At 37.2% G+C, this 18,627-nt stretch overlaps 1 protein-coding gene across 3 annotated transcripts in view; it reads right to left on the reverse strand.

Annotated features, from left to right (window-relative positions):
• LOC106548084 (calpain-8) overlaps window positions 1-17,825 on the reverse strand; it is a 45,188-nt gene extending 27,363 nt beyond the window's left edge. For 2 of the 3 annotated variants that reach the window (XM_087717838.1, XM_087717837.1), the window contains exons 1-7: window positions 17,499-17,824; window positions 13,506-13,575; window positions 12,273-12,391; window positions 11,465-11,598; window positions 8,615-8,780; window positions 5,875-5,952; window positions 4,588-4,673 (exon numbers count right to left, since the gene is read on the reverse strand). In XM_087717838.1, coding sequence (XP_087573964.1) covers window positions 4,588-4,673; window positions 5,875-5,952; window positions 8,615-8,780; window positions 11,465-11,598; window positions 12,273-12,391; window positions 13,506-13,575; window positions 17,499-17,735 — 890 coding nt within the window. In that variant the 5' untranslated portion in view covers window positions 17,736-17,824. Of the gene's footprint in view, window positions 1-4,587; window positions 4,674-5,874; window positions 5,953-8,614; window positions 8,781-11,464; window positions 11,599-12,272; window positions 12,392-13,505; window positions 13,576-17,498 lie in introns of all 3 variants that reach the window. The other variant, XM_087717839.1, reaches the window with a different exon arrangement.
• Between the last annotated feature and the right edge of the window lie 802 nt (window positions 17,826-18,627).

Consider the following 18,627-nt stretch of genomic DNA (forward strand, 5'->3'; position numbering starts at 1 on the left):
AAAGTTTACTTCCTAGAGTTTCCTTGTAGACTAGAGCTACATAGTTGTGCTTGTCACCATGAGAATGAACAGCTGTCACAATGATGGAAACATTTAGGATTACATTTCCCAATCCCTTCTCTAAAAAAATTATTTCATGAAATCTGCTTGACATATATCCACTTCTCTTCCCTGCAGGACAGAAATATCAGTCACACTACATTTTCTCTCATTTGTTCAAGACTTCGACTTTTGGATGTCCTGCCCAACAAGATCTACTATAGGTTTTGCCAAGAAGGGTCAAAACCTTATTTCACCAGAGCCTAAAAGCAGTTTTTACTTTCAGTCTTACAGAATGCCTTCTAAATCTTTTTCCTCCGACAGTTAATCAGAAACTCTTCATCTTTTTTGATACATGTAGCTATCCAACTTTCTAGGTGTTTAATTTTTCTCCTAGCAACCTTGTCAGTTTCCACTTCCTGGAAACATAGGCTTATTTTTAGGCAGGAAAACAAATACAACAATTCTGAGTACATTGCAGGTCACCAGTACACAGAGATTTTCTTTTATTTCTGTGGATACTGTTTCTTCATTTGCAGTGAACTAGTCCTTCTTTTCTCTTATGTCAAGAGTAAGCAATATGGTGTCCATGGGTACCAATGTATGTATTTCTAAAAACTCAGTGGATGGCGCATCTGAAATTTATAAACTAATTTTCTTTAAGAAACAGTAAATAGGGATCTACTGCAAAACAAAGCACCAGTCTCTGGCATCACATTTATTGACAAAATTGCTTTGGGTATACTACTGTGCTAAAGAGTTCTGGGTGGAATGCAGGATGCTAGTTCATCTTTGGGTAAATAAATATTTTGTAATTTGACTGGGCTTAAAGGGACAAGCATTTTGTGGAAGAAAAATTGTAAATGTACCTATCATATACCACAAAAAATACCTCAAGTCTAAATAATAAGGTTTGGCCACTGGTCATTTTCTAACCCTCACTGTTCATTTATAACACAATCACAGAATAAGAGTTGGAAAGGACCTCGGAGATCTTCTAGATCAGGGCTAGTCAACCTTTTTATACCTACCACCCACATTTGTATCTCTGTTAGTAGTAAATTTTTCTGACCGCCCACTGGTTCCACAGTAATGGTGATTTATAAAGTAGGGAAGTAACTTTACTTTATAAAATTTACAAAGCAGATTTACAGCAAACCCCCACTGCCCACCATGAAAGCTGGAACGCCCACTAGTGGCCGGTAGGGACCAGGTTGACTACCACTGTTCTAGATCTTCTTGCTCAAGCAGGAGACTCTATACCATTTCAAACAAATGGCTGCCCAATTTCTTCTTAAAAACCTCCAGTGATGGGGCACCCACAACTTCTGGAGATAAGCTGTTCCACTGAATAATTATTCTCACTATCAAAATATTTCTCCTTAGTTTTGGGTTGGAACTCTTTTTGATAAGTTTCCATCCATTACTTTTTGTCCTGCCCTTTCACGTATTTTGGAGGATAGGTCCATCCCAATGGTGAGTTCCGGATCCTGTTGCAACCAGTACGGTGCAACGGGGCCCGGCGTGCACCACATGAACACACGCAGTGCGCGCATGCATCCTTACCTCTTGTGCCGCCTCTGCGAGCCTGCGTGACACTCCAGCTGCTCGGGGGAGCATAGCACAGGCATTGTATGTGCCGTGCGCGGAAGTGCCAAAGAGCTCAAAAACAAGTAAGGTGGGTGGGCGGGCGGGCGGGTGGACCCTCTGGAGCACCGTACCGGACCAGTACCCTGTGCTCCGGCAGGCACCAGTACATCGTACCAGGGTGCACTGCCTGCAATTCACCACTAGTCCATCCCCTCTTCTCTGTGATAGCCCCTCAAATATTGGAAGACTGCTTTCATGTCACCCCTAGTCCTTTTCCTGATTGGACTAGACTAGAACTGATTATGCCCAGTTCCCACAATTGTTCATCATATTTTAGCCTCTACACTCTTTCTAGAGTCTCAAAATCTTTTTTTAATAAGGAAAAACATTTTATAAGGAAATTTCCCCCTTCAAATTGGGGTACTAATAAACTTCTATTTTTCCATTTGTTCATTCCCTGTGCTTATTTACAGGGAATCACATATCTTAATATACTACTAAATCTTTGTATGCAAGTTCTATTTATTTAGCAGGATGCAATTGTCCAATCACATACAGTGAGAAATCCATCAATCAGAATTGAAGAGAAACCAATCCAACAGCTTATTGGAAATACTTTTTATCCCATAGAGCTGATTGCATAGACAGCCAGTTCACATAGCTCTGAAACTCAATCTCCACATTTTTTTTTTAGCTGCCTCAATCAGTGAAAAAACTCTGGGCACTGGATAAGAAAATCAGGATTAAAAACAGAAGTATAATAATACAAGAAAATATAGTGCTTGGGAAAATAACAGTGTCCTAAAAATAGTCACCAACCACGAGTAACCATCATTCTATATATAATCAATTCTTTAGCTACTGAGCAAGAAGTATTTAAGTAAATACTTAAGTGATTACTGGCCTGTAAGTCAGTCTTTATACTGTGAGCCAACTCTTTTTCATTTAGTGTGTGGCAAGTCTTGACTGATTTCGCCAACACAAAAAAAGCTTCAGATTAGCAATTTTTCTCAAAGCAGCAACATGAAAGAAAGGGTTAAATTCTCCCTGTCTGCCTGATGCAATTCCAGTAATTATCCCGGCAGCTGCTAATTTGATTTTTTTTATGAGCATATTAAATGCAAATATATCCTTAATGTCATGTCTAATTTGGCCCTGTGTTTATTTGAGCTTGGGAAGAATCTTCTTAAAAAGATTTGTTTTATCATCTGTCTCTGCTTCTAGCAATGAGTTTCTTGCTATTACCAGATATGGTAAGAAATGCCTGGTATAAGTTAATAAATAGTCCTGCTCATTTACTAATACTACATTTTTCTTCACTGGATGTCATTTGATTGGCTGTGACTTTTGAGGAATTATAGCAGTGATGGATAACCTTTTACATCACTGTGTGCTGACCTCCATGCCGGAAATGGCACGCAAAATTATCTGCCTGGACTGCGCGGCCTTGTTGGCCTTTGGGTGCATGGGCATGCGGGCACACAGGGGCACGTCTGACAACTGGCCATCACGCATGCATGTGATGGAAACCCAGAAGTTCGGGTACTGGTGGGTGCATACACGCCGGAACGCTGCACTTCCGGGTTTTGGCACTCCCACATATGCAAAGGCCAGCTGACCGGCACACATGTGTGCACAGGAATGCGGAAGAGGAGCCAGAGAGGCCGCACATCCTGCATGGGATGGCTCTACATGCTGCTTCCAGCATGCATGCCATAGATTCGCCACCACGGAGTTATAGGAAAAGCCCAGAAAGAATACCAGATAAATAATATATTTCTTTTGTCCCCACTTTCAGCACAATGTTCAACAATATTACATGAATATCTTCCCTAAAAGGAGATGCATAGCTTTGTTTACCTTTGTACCTGACAGCTGAATAGCCCAATGACTGAGTTCACACAATGATTTGTTGAATAATTGACAACTGATGCATTCACGTAGCATTCTTTTTCTTAAAACATGGTCTACAATTTCAAAGTATTCCCAAAATCAAAGAATGATGTTACTGCACTGTGTAACCATAGTTGATGCGGAACTGAAGTAGATAAACATAAATTTAAATCCTTTCTTGGTCAATGCAGATTGTATATGTCAATTTAACCTCTAGCACAAGTCAGCAGTAAGATTCATATGGTAACCCAAGTATGTTTTGTTGAGGGCACTCAAGAACTAATGAAAAGTCTATTTATAGTAATAATAATAAATATATGATTGTGTTGCTTTTGTGTTGATAAATAAATAAAGGGAGACTAGTATAGATCTATTTCAAACGATTTAGCTCTCATCAGCTAGCCATACCCTTACGGGAATTTGAACCTGGGCTGTTTTTACATGTTAGGCAGTTGTATTAGCCACTAAGCCACAAGCTCTCCTCCCTTATCAGCTGAGCCAAGGAAATAAGTAAGTGTTATGTCACAGCACTTGGGCTATTTGGGCATACCAGGTGCTTTGACACTTATTTCCTTGGCTCAGCTGATAAGGGAGGAGAGCTTGTGGCTTAGTGGCTAATACAACTGCCTATACAACTGCCTAACATGGAAAAACAGCCCAGGTTCAATTCCAGTAAGGGTATAGCTAGCTGATAAGAACTAAATAGCTTGAAATACACTATATTGCCAAAAGTATTCGCTCACCCATCCACATAATCAGACTCAGTTGAGTTGTGAGCGAATACTTTTGGCAATATAGTGTAGTTCTATACTAGTCTCCCTTTATTTATTTATCAGCACAAATGCAACACAAAAATGGTTTCCTGTCTGGAAGGCTCCTAGGGTGGAGCTGAAAGGCAAAAGGGAAGCAGTATGCTCCCTCCCATATTTGGGCATTCCAGGTGCTTTGACATAACACTTATATATGATTGTGTAATACTTTGTACAGAATTGCAAGCATTAATAATGAAAATGATGTTACAGATGATCCAGGACAAAAGGGAGAAAATCAGCAATAGGAATGTACTTATCACTCCAGGCTCCTGTCCATTCACATTCACCCCATGGATTTCTGATCCTGATTAATTGCTCCAGCAAGCCATGGTAAGTAACCTATTAAACACCACAAATACAGTCATTGGATTGGATTATTTTACACATTGTCTATCCCCTCCCACTGCCTTCAGTAAGTTCAGTTATACTGAGACTGCACTGATTGTTTTTCATTAAGAACAAAAACAATTCTGAGCTTTTGGAATCCAAGAAAGTGGAGAAGATCTCTGTAGGCAGAATTTTGTCACTTGTGATAGTAATCCCTCATGGCTCTTTTAGAGATGTGAGGCCACACCTGAGAGACAATCAATGTTTTCCTAAGGAATAGTGTTTGCCACCTGCCTTGAACAAGATGGTAAAGCACCCTCTCCCGAAGCAGCTTTCCCTCAATCTGGCCATGCATGATAATTTTCAGTCAGCCTCCAATTTTATCTCAACAACCAGCACTTTGAATTACACCCAAAAGATAACTGCCATTCCCTTAAAACTTTAAAACACAGTCCCAAGATATGTCAAGCAGTGCTTTCCCATAGTTGAATCTGCCCATATTCTACAGAGAGCTAATTGGAAACTACCCCTTGAAGAAAATGCAGGGCATTGACTAGATCAGCAGCTCTCTACCTTTTTTGGCACCAGAGACCAGTTTTGTGGAAGACAATTTTTCCGGGGGAGGGATGGTTTCAGGATGCAAGCCGTAGGTGAGCGAGCAACACTTCATCAGCATTTGCAGCCACTGCCCAGAGCTAGCATCACAGCTCCACCTCTGATCATCAGATATTAGATTCTCTTAAGTAGTGCACAATCTAAATGTTTCACATGTGCAGTTTATAGTAGGGCTCATGCTCCTATGAGAATCTAATGCCTGATGACCTGAGGTGGAGCTGAGGTGGTGATGTTAGCACAGGGAGCAGCTGCAAATACAGATGAAACTTCACTTGCTCACCTGCCATTATTGTCCAGACTCAGAGTACAGCCTACTTCCTTATTGATACCAGTCTGTGATTCAGGGGTTGGGGATCCCTGGACTCGATGATAGATTCCCTGTGGTAACCCACACTCTGGAAAACTCCTTCCCTGAACTCAACCCCAGCTTTCCCTGTAAAGAAATATTATATCATTCCAAGATTTGTGCCTTGTTAATTGCCACCCAGAATCTTTCAGAATAGGAGCAGACTAAAGATAAATAAATATACCAGCAAATAAATGTTTTACTGAATTTTAATTTTGTTGCAAATTAGGTTTTGAAAATTTGTATCGTTACCTCTTCTGCTCCAGTAACAGAATAAGCATGGCATGAGAACAGCTGCTTATTTGTTTTTTGCATTTTTGCACTGGTATTCTAGGAAGAAATTAAAATTATTGTCATATTAAAATTATTGTCAAAACATTTCTAGTTTCAGTGCATGCTGTTTGAAAGTCATAAGAATCATAAAGTTGGAGAATCATCTAGTCCAACTTTCTCCTTAGAATTGGAAATCCCAAGCTTAAGCATCCCAAATAAATACTTGAAGCTCTCCAATGTACAAATGCCTCTATTTCCATGAAGTGACTTTAATAACAAAATGTTCCTAGTATTTAGATGTTTCTTAGTAAAATTGAATTGTAAAATTCCATTAGATCTAATCTTATCATCTGAATGTAATGTAAGAACTGAAGCTGGTGAGGCAGAAACCATCATATCTCAAGCCAGACAGAACCTACAGGTAAAGATTGAACAGATGTCCAAATCTCAACACTGGAAAGAGAAACAGTGAATTTTTTGTTTGGAGACTCCAGATTTATTATCTTTTCTGTGAAGTTGGGTAGACAACTAAGAGCTGGTCACCTTTTACATATTAGGACCTTACGTATTTGAGAAGTGTTAACATTCTGACACCTAGCAACAGAAGTCCCAGAAGTCCAGATTGTATTCATTAGGCCAGGACTGTTTGTTAGCTGAAGATCTTAAACTTTTCCTGCCATCTGTGAACTGTCTCCACTTCAACTTAATATCACAATACAAAGTCCAGCAGCGAGCTCTGGTGGAGACACTCATGTTGTTGTTGGCTCTTTGCAGGGAAAAGCAAAAGAAGAAGAAGAAGCTGATGTAGACTGCAGACTTTTGCACCTGGGTGCCAGGCAGGTCCAGGATGGGCCAGTGTGAAATCATCTTTGCAAGACAAGATTGTCAGCATGAACCCACACCAGCAGCAGCCAGACTGCTGATGCAGGGCAGGCTCACCAGCAGCCTAAAGGCTAGGGAGCCAGCAGCGGAGGTAGCCAAGGGGAGAAGAAGCAAATCAAAGACAACAACATAGGTCAGTTGAGGGCAGAGGCCGGGGAGGTGACAGAAGTGTAATATAGGTAATATAGTGTCTATGCTATGTAGGAGCAGCCAAAAGGCCAGAGATAGAGGGAGATGATGGATGAGGGGAGTTGAAATGGAGATAGTTCCTTCAGGGCAGAAGAATGTGACCATGGGACACTACAGCAGTTGTAAATGTGGGTCGGTCATTAAGTTTCAAAATTTTGACTATGGGAACACTGTGATGGTTGCAACATTGTGGACCTTTTGTAAGTCCATTTTTTTCAATGCCATCATAAATTTGAATGATCACTGAACGATTAGATGTAAACCAAAGACTAGCTGTAAGGCAGTGGTGGGTTTCAAAAAAATTTGGAACCTCTTCTGTAGGTGTGGCCTGCTTTCCGGGTCCACTGGTGGAACCTTTTCTAACCGGTTCGGTAGATTTGACGAATCGGTTCTACCGAATAGGTGCGAACTGGTAGGAACCCACCTCTGCTGTAAGGGGTGTATTTCCTTGAACTAAACTGATAGTGAATAGGGCACATCTAAAAAGTAGCACAACATCTTTTATTGAAGAGGAAAAACATTTGTATTTGGAAAGTGTTCAGTTTTACAAGGGTAAAATGCATGAATTGCCTGGATGATTGTAAAAGGTGGATTTGCTGTAATGTTACTGGTGGTTGTACTTATGTTTTTGTTATTCTAAACAGTTTCATAATATTAGCAGAATATGTTGATTCAGGTAATCCACCAGCCAGAATCTTCAGCTATAAACTGCTCAAAATTCTAGCATCATAGCAAGAAGTTGGACTCTCTTCCTGTACTGGTGGAAAAGGGAGAATCTTCCCGCCTTTCATATTCTTGTATCATTCAAATTCTGCTCCAAAGGATTCCATCACACACTGATTTTTCAGAGCAGGACTAAAATAAATTGCAACAGAAGTAACATCCTCTAATTTTTTTTTTTATACAGGCACATATACAGTTACACATAACTAACAATTTCTTATAAAAGAAAGCATTTCCAAAAGCAGCAATTTATACCAGAAAACATCAAGGGAAATGCAGTTTGTGTAATGAAACTCCTACACATGTATCAATTTTCCAGGTTTTCAAAGTATGTTTGTGAAAATAAACTTGTCAGATTTAAAATATCTGCATTAGGTCACACACTCAATAAATGACTCCCACAAACTGACAACATCTTCTGAATTGTCTGCAAATAGTGAGTAAACAAAGGACAGCAATGCCAGACTACAGTAAATAGCTATTGAGGAATCAATCTTGATCAAAATAGCAAATTTCTTCATCTGTGGAAGTGCATGTGGCTTCCTCTTACAGAGAACAATTGTATTCCTATTAATCTGATCCAAAGTTCACTCAACTCCATGTAAACTCTCTAATTTATCTGATGTAAATACTTGCTAAATTAATGTTTCATCTAATTGCAACTACCAGCATCCTGCAGCACTGTGGAGAAAGCAGTACAGCACATGATATTTTGTCAATGGCCTCACCAATTACAATGGTGAAATTAGTGACACAACAACACAGAAGTCATGTTTTCTGCACTGCTTTGACACTAGGATACTGAGCATCAAATCAACTTACTCATTATATTCTCAAGATCAAGCTGCAACGAACTGCATAAAGCTGTCTTAATAAGAACACAAACAAGGACATAAAAAGAAAAAAAGAAAAGTAATCATCTTACAATGAAGCAGCCCAACAATGAACCAGCTTGCAAAGCTTTTTGGATTATTTGATAAAATTTAGGGGGAGCTGAATTATTATTATACGATTCACAGATCCCACCAGTACAATCTTCAAAAGCTTCTGTCAAGGTTCCACCAATCAAAGCCTCATAAGAACCATTCAATCTACATTGAAGAAATAAGAATAAAACAAAACAGTGATTTAAAAAAAACCGTTACTTTTCGTAAGGAACAACAATATAAATTGAACAAGTGTATGAACAATTAAGTCTCTTTAGTAAAGCCAATGATTTAATATTTTTCCAAAAATTACTGTTTCCCAATTCGATAATAAACTCAGACAATGGTTAATAAGTAGAATTACATGATCATTTACGATCCAGTAACTCCTGTCCAGTATGCCCCAATATTCAAGTGAGCGTATCAGATTATACAGTAGTAATAGATATGTATATGTGTTTGAGTGTATATATGTGTTTGTATAATTATATTCATTTAATATTTTAATAGATTACTGTCTATAACTATCAAAGAGAAAGAGAAAGTGTGCACAAACAGGATAGACATTTTTATTATTTCTGTTGTGTAACCATTATTATCTAACCTACTAGAAATTTTCTCAAAGCTTCTGTTGATTTGCCCTCTGGGAGGATGTTAACATTCACACCAACATACCTTCATTTAGTGCAGCTAAGGATGTCATAGTTTTATGCCAATAACAGGGCTACATAAATTATTATTAAATCTCATGAGTACAAATTAGTAAATCAGGATGGAAGTTACCTGTGAGTATGAATGCTTCTAACAAACATAATTTGCAATTATGATCTGAGCAATACGTTTGGAGTCTGTAGCCTAAATGGCTAAAAGAAATCAGATTAGAAAGTAGCTTTCTGAAGTTTGTGCGTGTGTGTGTGTGTGTGTGTACGTACGTACATACATACATACATACATACATACATACATAAAAAAAGATGTTGAGATTCTAGAAAGAGTGCAGAGAAGAGCAACAAAGATGATTAGAGGAATGGAGGTAAAAACATATGAAGAACATTTGCAGGAATTGCAAGTTTAATGAAAAGCACTAGGAGTGATATGATAGCAGTATTCCAATATCTAAGAGTCTGCCACAAAGAAGAGAGGGCCAACCTATTCTCCAAAGTACCTGGAGGCAGGACAAAAAACTAATCAAGGAGATAACCAATCTAGAAATAAGGAGAAATTTCCTGACAGTTGGAACAATTAATCAGTGGAACAATTTGCCTCCAGAAGTTGTGGGTGCTCCAACACTAGAGGTTTTTAAGAAGAGATTGGAAAACCATTTGTCTGAAATGGTATAGGATTTCCTGCTTGAGCAGGGGATTGCTCTAGGAGACCTCCAAGATCCCTTCCAACTCGGTATATAAAATCTCTGTTCCTGAACTCTGATTAAGTTAAATCCTTCTTAATATTGTGAAAATTAGAGTTGATAATCTTGTGAAAACACCTAGAAAATGGAGAGATAAGCCAGTTAGCTGGGGCGACTGTCTTAAATATGTTCTACAGCAGTGTTTCTCAACTTGGCAACTTTAAGTCCTATGGACTTCAATTCCCAGAATTCTGGGAGTTGAAGTCCACAGGACTTAAAGTTGCCAAGGTGGAGAAACACTGTTCTACAGGAATGTACATTTCAGGTTCTTTTGATTTCTCAGGAGCTAAGGACAATAAAGTGATTTAGTTGACAATTAGAATGCTGGTAGAAGAAAAATTGGGCTGATCTGGCCAACACATGTCAACTCCCTTTCTAGAGTTTATTCTGTGACAGCAAACAGAGCAAAGATTTTTTTTCTTCTCTGCCATCATTGCATCAACACTGTTGACTAGTTGAATTGCTGATTTCCGTTACATCTGACCCCAGGGTGTAGTGAAAAGCAGCTTCAGAAAGACAGTAATAATACAGGCAAACAATTATTCCCATATTTGTTATTTTCAATAGATACTCCTTGAGAATGTGAACAAATTAGTAGGAAGGACATATCCATATTAGATAAAGGAGGGCAGGCTGAATTATGGGTTCATTGTAAATTGAAAGAGAGGGATGAAAGAAAGAAGGAAGAAAGAGAGCGAACGAAATAGGCAAGGGCATATTTTTAATTTTAAAAATATCTACTTTGGTTACTGCCATTCTAAATAATTGCCAGCCAATCTCAAACTTGCATTTTTGAGAACGGTTCTACAGTAGGAGGTATGGATCCTATGCTATAACATGATTAATTTTGCAATCTTACTTAATTAACTTAATTTTACTTAATTTTCTGCATCCATTTCAAACTAGTCCAATCCAGTCTGAGAAAAGAACCAGTATATGCATTCACATCTATGAGACTACTAGGGAAGATGATTTAAGATGATACATTAATATTTTGATATTAGCCATTTCCCTTTTTTAGTGAATGCCAAAGTAATGTGAAAGCCCTTAAATACGTTGCTATTTTATATTCTTCCCACTAATAAATGCATTTTATGTTTATTTCCCTTTATACATGCATATCTGTACACAGAGAGCTGCATCAGAAATTTCTGAGAAGGTGGAATACCCCCTTTGCATATTAATTTGGTAATTTTTATCTCAACAAGAACTGAATTAATTTTTCTCTCATCCTAGACTATATTCCCTGAAAATATATGCCATAATAAATGTATTATTCTTCAAAGTGCCACTCAGGACTGTTCACTGTGCAGAAAGCATTGAATTATACTTAGTGTGGATTCATTGGTAGCATTAGACACAATTCACAAGCGAACTATAATTAAAAGTCTAATCCTAAGAGCTATTGATGGGAACAGTCTCAGAATTAGCTGCGACTTACTTGGCATAGGCTTTTTCCAATAAGGCACCCCAAAACTCATTGCGTTCTTTTGAGAACAAGTAGACTAGTTGTCCATTTTTTGTGGGAAGCCGGTCATCAACAATAACATCCAACCATTCTCCATACTGCCAAAACTGGCCACAAAGAGAAGAAAAAGACCCATAAAGTAAAACGACCAAAGGAAAACATTTCAAAAAGAGTTCATTTGATAAAACCACTGGAATTAATGAGGCACCTTTTTACAGAACTTTATTTTTCTGTGCAAATACCTACTAGATTTGCAATGTGAAATCATTGAAGGAGTTGCAATATATGACTAACAGAGGAAAGAAAAGGAAACTGTTATCTCCTTCAGCCCTCCTTTCTATCAAATACTTATCATCTTCTTTTCCCCCATCTTCTTTGGCCCTTTTTAATTCCCAGATCCTGAAATCAATTCAATCTTTTTTTTCTTTCAGTAAAAAGCTCATACAAGTTTTCCAGATTTTCAAAATCGTTGGTGGGAGTATTTCTCTCAACAGAGCATTTCTGCAAATTCATTTAATCTTATAATCCAATCTTCCACTCTAGCTATTTCATTATTTTTCCATCTTTTTGCATACAATAATCTTTCCACAGAAAAGGAAACTCTCGTCAATGAGATAAAATATAAACTATATCAACACAAAGGTAGTAGTTATCTGATGGGTGGCATTCTGCCTTTTCTGTGATGTTACTAGATTCATCCAGACTCCCTCCTACTTTCTGTTTCACCCCTTTTAACTTAGTATTATCACCAGATGTGTATAGCTTAAAACAGAAGTGGTACCTTGAAATGAAATATCCCAGCATAGTCCTTCTGGAAACTTTGATCATTGGGAACAACCCACTCTAAAATGGCTTTATTTAAGGTGAGACTTGCAACAGCTGCCAAAACCCAGCAGTCTCCTGGAAACATCAAAGTTTATGAAAGAGATGAATATAGATTAACTGATCAATTCCTCCCTTAAAGGCATGTAACCTAATAACCAAGGCCAAGCTAAATTATTTTGACATCTGAGGGTCAATGGTGTATATCATGAAAAAGAAATAAACATCTAGCTTTTATTACCTAGAAATTTGGTCTCCACTACAGATTGTCGGTTGCTTTCGAATGCATTGTGTAAATGACAATATGGGAGGGGGAGAAGAATTGTTAGAGACCAGAAGAGTGATAAAACAACCATTACAACAAATAAGCCCAACACCTGCTATTTGAAGGCTTTAATGCATAGAAAAAATGGCAGGCTAACAGATGTGTTTAAATACACACATCTGTTAGCCTGCCATTTTTTCTATGCATTAAAGCCTTCAAATAGCAGGTGATGGGCTTATTTGTTGTAATGGTTGTTTTATCACTCTTATGGCCTCTAACAATTCTAACAATTCTCTCCCCGCCCCCTATATATCAGCCAGTCATAACCTACTGTATATATCAGTGGTGGGCTGCTAACCCGTTTACTACCAGTTCACTCATCCTTGCACATGCGCGCAACATTTCATGCGAAGAAGCATCCAGGTGGGTGGACGGAGCCTCCCGAACCGGGCCAAACCGGCAGCAACCCACCTCTAGTACATGTGTTCTTTTACAAAAGTAGAAAGTGTTCTACATTTTAAAGCTCCCTCGAAAGCTTGCCAAGCTAAGTTCAATGTTTCTTCCTACTGATGAAGAAATAAAGTTTAATTAATTAAGATCCTGGAGACAGTCTGACTGTATTTCTTTTCATTAAGTATTCTGTCTTAAGTTTGAAAGAAAATTTTACAGGAAGGTAAGCTGACAAACCATTGCTTTTTGTTTCAAGGACTAATCACTGGGACACATACAAAACAAGCAAATAAAGTCAGGGTTTAAACAGCTTATTTCACATTGTTATTCCATGTTTATAGTGTTTGAGTCATCAGACAAAATAATACATTTATTTACTATTTGCATGTTTGTTTTTTGATTGCAGCACACAGCAGAGCATGTGGCAATTCCCTCTTCCCTGAAAAGAAAGAGAAAAAGTGGTTTTTCTTTACTTACCCAGAACCCCCTGACAAATATCTGTACGAGTGGCTCCTCCCTCAATGAACTGGGGGTTTGGGACGAGTTCCTGAAAATAATGGATGAACATTACAACTAGATTTTGCCACTCACATTTCTTTATACTTTCACAGAAGAAAAACCCAATTAAAATGTTTTAGCCTCCACACCTGTGGTTGTTCCCCAAGTTTGAATTCTTCCTACAAATCCAATGATTTCCTAAACATTTATTTCAACCTTGAAAAGGGGACCCTTGGTTCTTATCTACTGTACAATGAGACAGAATGATTAATGAAAACTGTGGACCTTGCTGAGGGTGCAAACTATTGGACAAAAGGGACGTGCCATAGTCCAATAGCTGAAATGGACATACTGTAGGTATCAAAGGCTGCTTAAAGTAGAGGAGACTTTTGTAGGATGCTGTACATGTCAACATGTTGGAAAGATGATTTATCTCCATTTCAGCTCATACAAATGGTGAAAACTATTTTTAAAAAATTAAGAATACAAAAGTACTATAAACCCTATTGCCTGTGACCTGAGCAGTGTTTTTCAAATAATGATATGCTTACTAAGCAGAGTGACTATTCTGATGGTCCCATCCACAGCCCCACTTTCTCCTCCTTTTGTAGGCCCAAAGTTCTGCCCTGAATGTGACAGTAAAACTGCATAATAATAATTTCTCTTTTCTTCACATTTGAAGACTAATCCAGTTCTTGTTACAATTCTGATAGTACTATTATTCATTCATTTGTAAGAAATAATTGAAAGGAATACCCAAAATTAAACACACAAGACAACAGAACTGAAATTGAATTACTATTCAGTTGAATCTTCTACCAGTGCAACAAGCATCAACTTAACAACATATATACACTGCTATACATATATACATATATACATATATACATATATACATATATACATACATACATACATACATACATACATACATACATACATTCATACATACGTACAAGATTTCTAATTTTAATGTTTAAAATCACATATAAAAAGTCTGCTAAAGTTTTAATCTTATCCATACAAGCTTCTCCACTAGGGATCAGAAAGAGCCATCAGAAAAAAAATGCTCTTTCTCGGAGCATATTGTCTACCATTTGAATTGAAAAGCATACTATGTAGGAAACTGTTGGGGACAAAAAGAAGCCCGGATGGAATAATTTCAAGACAAAGTCAGAAATCCCTAATTGTAGAGAACAGAAAGATTAGATCCAAACTGAGTTATGTTATCAGCTCTTGAAGGGAATCAATGTACTTTCAAGAGATACCAAAGCCAGTCAGGCATTTATTAGAGTATTCAATGTACTCCAGCTAATTCTCCACCACCCACCAATGCTACTTTAGTAATCTTAGCCATAATATACGCTCAGTTTAGTGCTCTTGTCTGTAGCAAGAAGCCTTTACCCAATATGATGTAAATATGATATGATAAGCCTTTGGATACAATATTCCTACCTACCTCTAAATTTTGTATTGTGGACCCTAATTCAAGTATGATGACAAAATACGTACCTCTTTGGCAGTTTTATTTTCCCTCTTATTCAAGACAAGGAGCAATTATCCATGTTTGACTATTCCGACTGAATTGCTATGGATATTGATATCAAACACACCTGATGGAAGGGGCAGCTATCAGGGAAGAAAGCTGTTTTTAAATGCAAGCCTCAGATCCAATTGATTGATCACTGAAGCATGCATAATCAAAAACCTGGTTCCACTGCCAGTTATTCGATTTAAAAAAAGATCCTAATGAGAATTATTCAGTGGTGGGATTCAAAAACTTTTACTACTGGTTCTGTGGGCATGGCTTGGTGGGCGTGACATGGCTTGGTAGGCGTGGCTTGGTTGGCATGGCAGGGGAAGGATACTGCAAAATCCCCATTTCCTCCCAATCAGCTGGGTCTCGGGAGGCAGAGAATAGATGGGGGCAGGAGCCAGTCAGAGGTGGTATTTACCAGTTTTCCAAACTACTCAGAATTTCCCCTACCGGTTCTCCAGAACTGGTCAGAACCTGCTCTGGAAGTATTCTACCAGTGTAAAAAGTTATTCTACAATTGCAAATGTTATGATACTCTTCATTATTACTGCATTTTTAGAAAATGGAAAAAAAAAATTCAGAAATCAAACAACAAATAGATTATTCTTTCTAGCAATTATTTTAATGCTGAAACTAGAATCTCACTACCTTTCATTTTTCCCCCTTTGAGAAAACAATTGCATGATTGTTATTATCATCCATATTTTAATGTTCCTTGTTTCTGAAATATTATCAAATAAATGGAGAATATAAGACTTTCAAATGATTGCTTAATAATAAATAAAATATGCATTATTGTTTATAGAGGTTCACTGCTTATCCATGAGTAAGGCTTTGAAGCTTTCTCCCTTCATTTTGGCATTTGGCAATGCACTCTGTAAATCTGAAAATATATTCAAAATTACAGAGAGATTTAAAAAATTTCAGAAAAATGTGAAGCACCAAGGACTCCATATTTTCATTATCATTATTTTTAAACTATTATCAAGTGAATGAATGTTGTGTACTATTTTATTCTTATGTATTGTTTTATGTTTATTGTTTCGTATTTCCCCCTCCCTTATTTTATGTAAGCCGCCCTGAGTCCCCTCAGGGAAAAGGGCGGCCTATAAGTATTAATAAAATACTACTAAAAATACTACTAAATGTGATTTTCAAATGATCTTTTTGTAATAGATAAAACTGTATTGCTTATAGAGGTTCACTGCTTATGCATGAGTAAGACTTTGAAGCCTTCCCCTTTCATTTTGTTTTTGGCAATGCTCTCTGTATATCGGGAAATATATTCAAAATTATAGAGAGGTTTAAGAAACATCAGTTATACAATTCAGAACACTGGAGGTTAAAAAAAGCACACAATTACTGTGCACAAGTTTGAAAGCAACTGCTGACATTATATATTAATAAATAGCACAAGAAAAATATATAATATCCAACATAATGCAGGCACTTAAGGCTTCTGTACTGAATTGTTACAGATACCTGCAAGATTGTTCATGTTGATTGTAAAAAGGAAAGAAAATGAAATCAAACTTTGAATAGTGTAGCTGTGGATTAAAAAGAGGAAAACATTATTTTTTTTAAAAACAACAACAACAGCATTTGTAATGCTTTCATCATTTTTAATAATAAATAAGTTTTTAAAAAGCTATTTTCCATTTCTGGTGGCTTTGAAAATGGGACAAGTGAGAAGTCCATAAAGATGAACTATTCTGGAACTATTCAAGCACTCTGGAGTAATCTAAATGCAGTTCTGAAATAACTTTCCAAATTCTGACTATTAATGATGAAGATCTCAGCAGTTCTATGGAGAGGAAATATGTATTTGAACTCAGGCTTTAATGGAAAATAGTCATTTAATATTTATTGCATGGAAAATATTCATTTAAGAGAAAAATAAAACAATAATTGTTTAAAAGTAGGGGGTTTATTGTAAATATGATATTAATGGAGAAAGATTCAATGGAATTATATGACAAAATATATGAAAATGGCAAGGAACCATAATAAACATCTTAACCCATTCTCATTCAGTGAAGGCACTATTATTACCTCTAAAATACTTCAACTCTATTTGACTAGAATTGCCTCAAATATGCCCAGAGCACAGAAAGAAATCCTAAAAGAATCAATTTCCAGTCATTTTCAGTGTTGAATGTTGTCAGATGGCCCTTATTCCAGATAGTCACAGCGCATGGAACAAAATAAACTTTCTAAGAACAAACTCTGTATAAAGAAGCTTCATCATTTTCAACCCGCATTAAACCTATTTGATCAAGGCAAAAGTTGTTGCAGAAATATTAAAACAAGCCTTTTCCCCAAGATTCAGAGATTTCCTTAAACAATACAACTGTTTTGAGTTTGAAGGCCATTCTTTGAAGCAAACAAAATGTCATTTCAAATCAGCAAATTATCAACAGAAACAATATTCTTACCTGGGGTCGTTTCCAAATAATGCCCTGAGTTTTGGAAGAATAAAGTCCTAATTCTTTATAGCCAAGAGAGGAAGGGCAGGCAGGAAATTGTTCATCTTTAAAGAGAGTCCCGGAGTGCAAACATTGACTTTTCAGGGCCTCAAAATCCTGATTTAGGTATTTTACAATATTTCCACTGGGTCCTACGCCATCTAGGATGGCCTTTTCCCTGGCCAGTTTGAAGGCTACGGCTGACATAGTAGCTGGTTCCCTGTGAATGTTAAAGCACAAAGGGTTTAAAGTTAACAGCAAGGAGGGGAAGTATGCATGTGAATGGCCTCGGGGAGGTGGATCAGAGAAATATCTGACACAGTCCCATGCCTCCAAAGAAAAAAGGAACATGCTAAGGTAAATAGGTACATAATGCCAATCAGTAACTGATAAGAATATGGCATTCAATCCACTCTGCATTGTTCCTCTGTTAAATATTACCTTTCTCTTCCTTCTCCACCCTTTTTTTAATAGTCATCTCCACCCAAACCTTAAATTCAGATTCCATAGTTCTCCCTAAGTTGTTACTAAGTACTTATTTTTAATGTGGGGGAGGAAAATATCTATATGAGTAAAGAGTAATAATATGAATTGTTAAGTCAAATGTCAGTAAAATGAAAATTATTTTTTGTCCCAGGCTCATACTTTTGAGTGCTCAGTGCAATAATCAAAGGCCAAAGACAAACTGTGGTTCCTAAACCTAAAAGACTCAGTGTCCAAAATCCAATATAGAGAAATAACAGACAAAACAAATAAGCAACAAAACTTGTCATTAAAACCTACCGTTACTTTTAGGATTAATGCTTTTAATTGCAAACATCCAATTTGTAACTGTACTCAGCTAATAGATGATGGCCCCTTACTGACTGTAAAATGCTTTTTAAATAATAATAATAATAATAATAATAATAATAATAATAATAATAATAATAATAAAGGTAGGGAGCCTCTCAAATATCTGACCAGTTTACATGCAATATTGGCCAGGCAACTGAATGAAATTTTACAAAAGGGCCAAATTGATGAATGGTTGACAACTGGAAAAACATACTTGATTCAGAAAGATGCAACTAAAGGAACAACACCTGAAAACTACAGA

Source organism: Thamnophis sirtalis, unplaced genomic scaffold (genome assembly GCF_051295495.1).
Source record: "Thamnophis sirtalis isolate CommonGarterSnake01/CBP01778 unplaced genomic scaffold, rThaSir2_p1.2 scaffold_6, whole genome shotgun sequence".
NCBI lineage: Eukaryota > Metazoa > Chordata > Lepidosauria > Squamata > Natricidae > Thamnophis > Thamnophis sirtalis.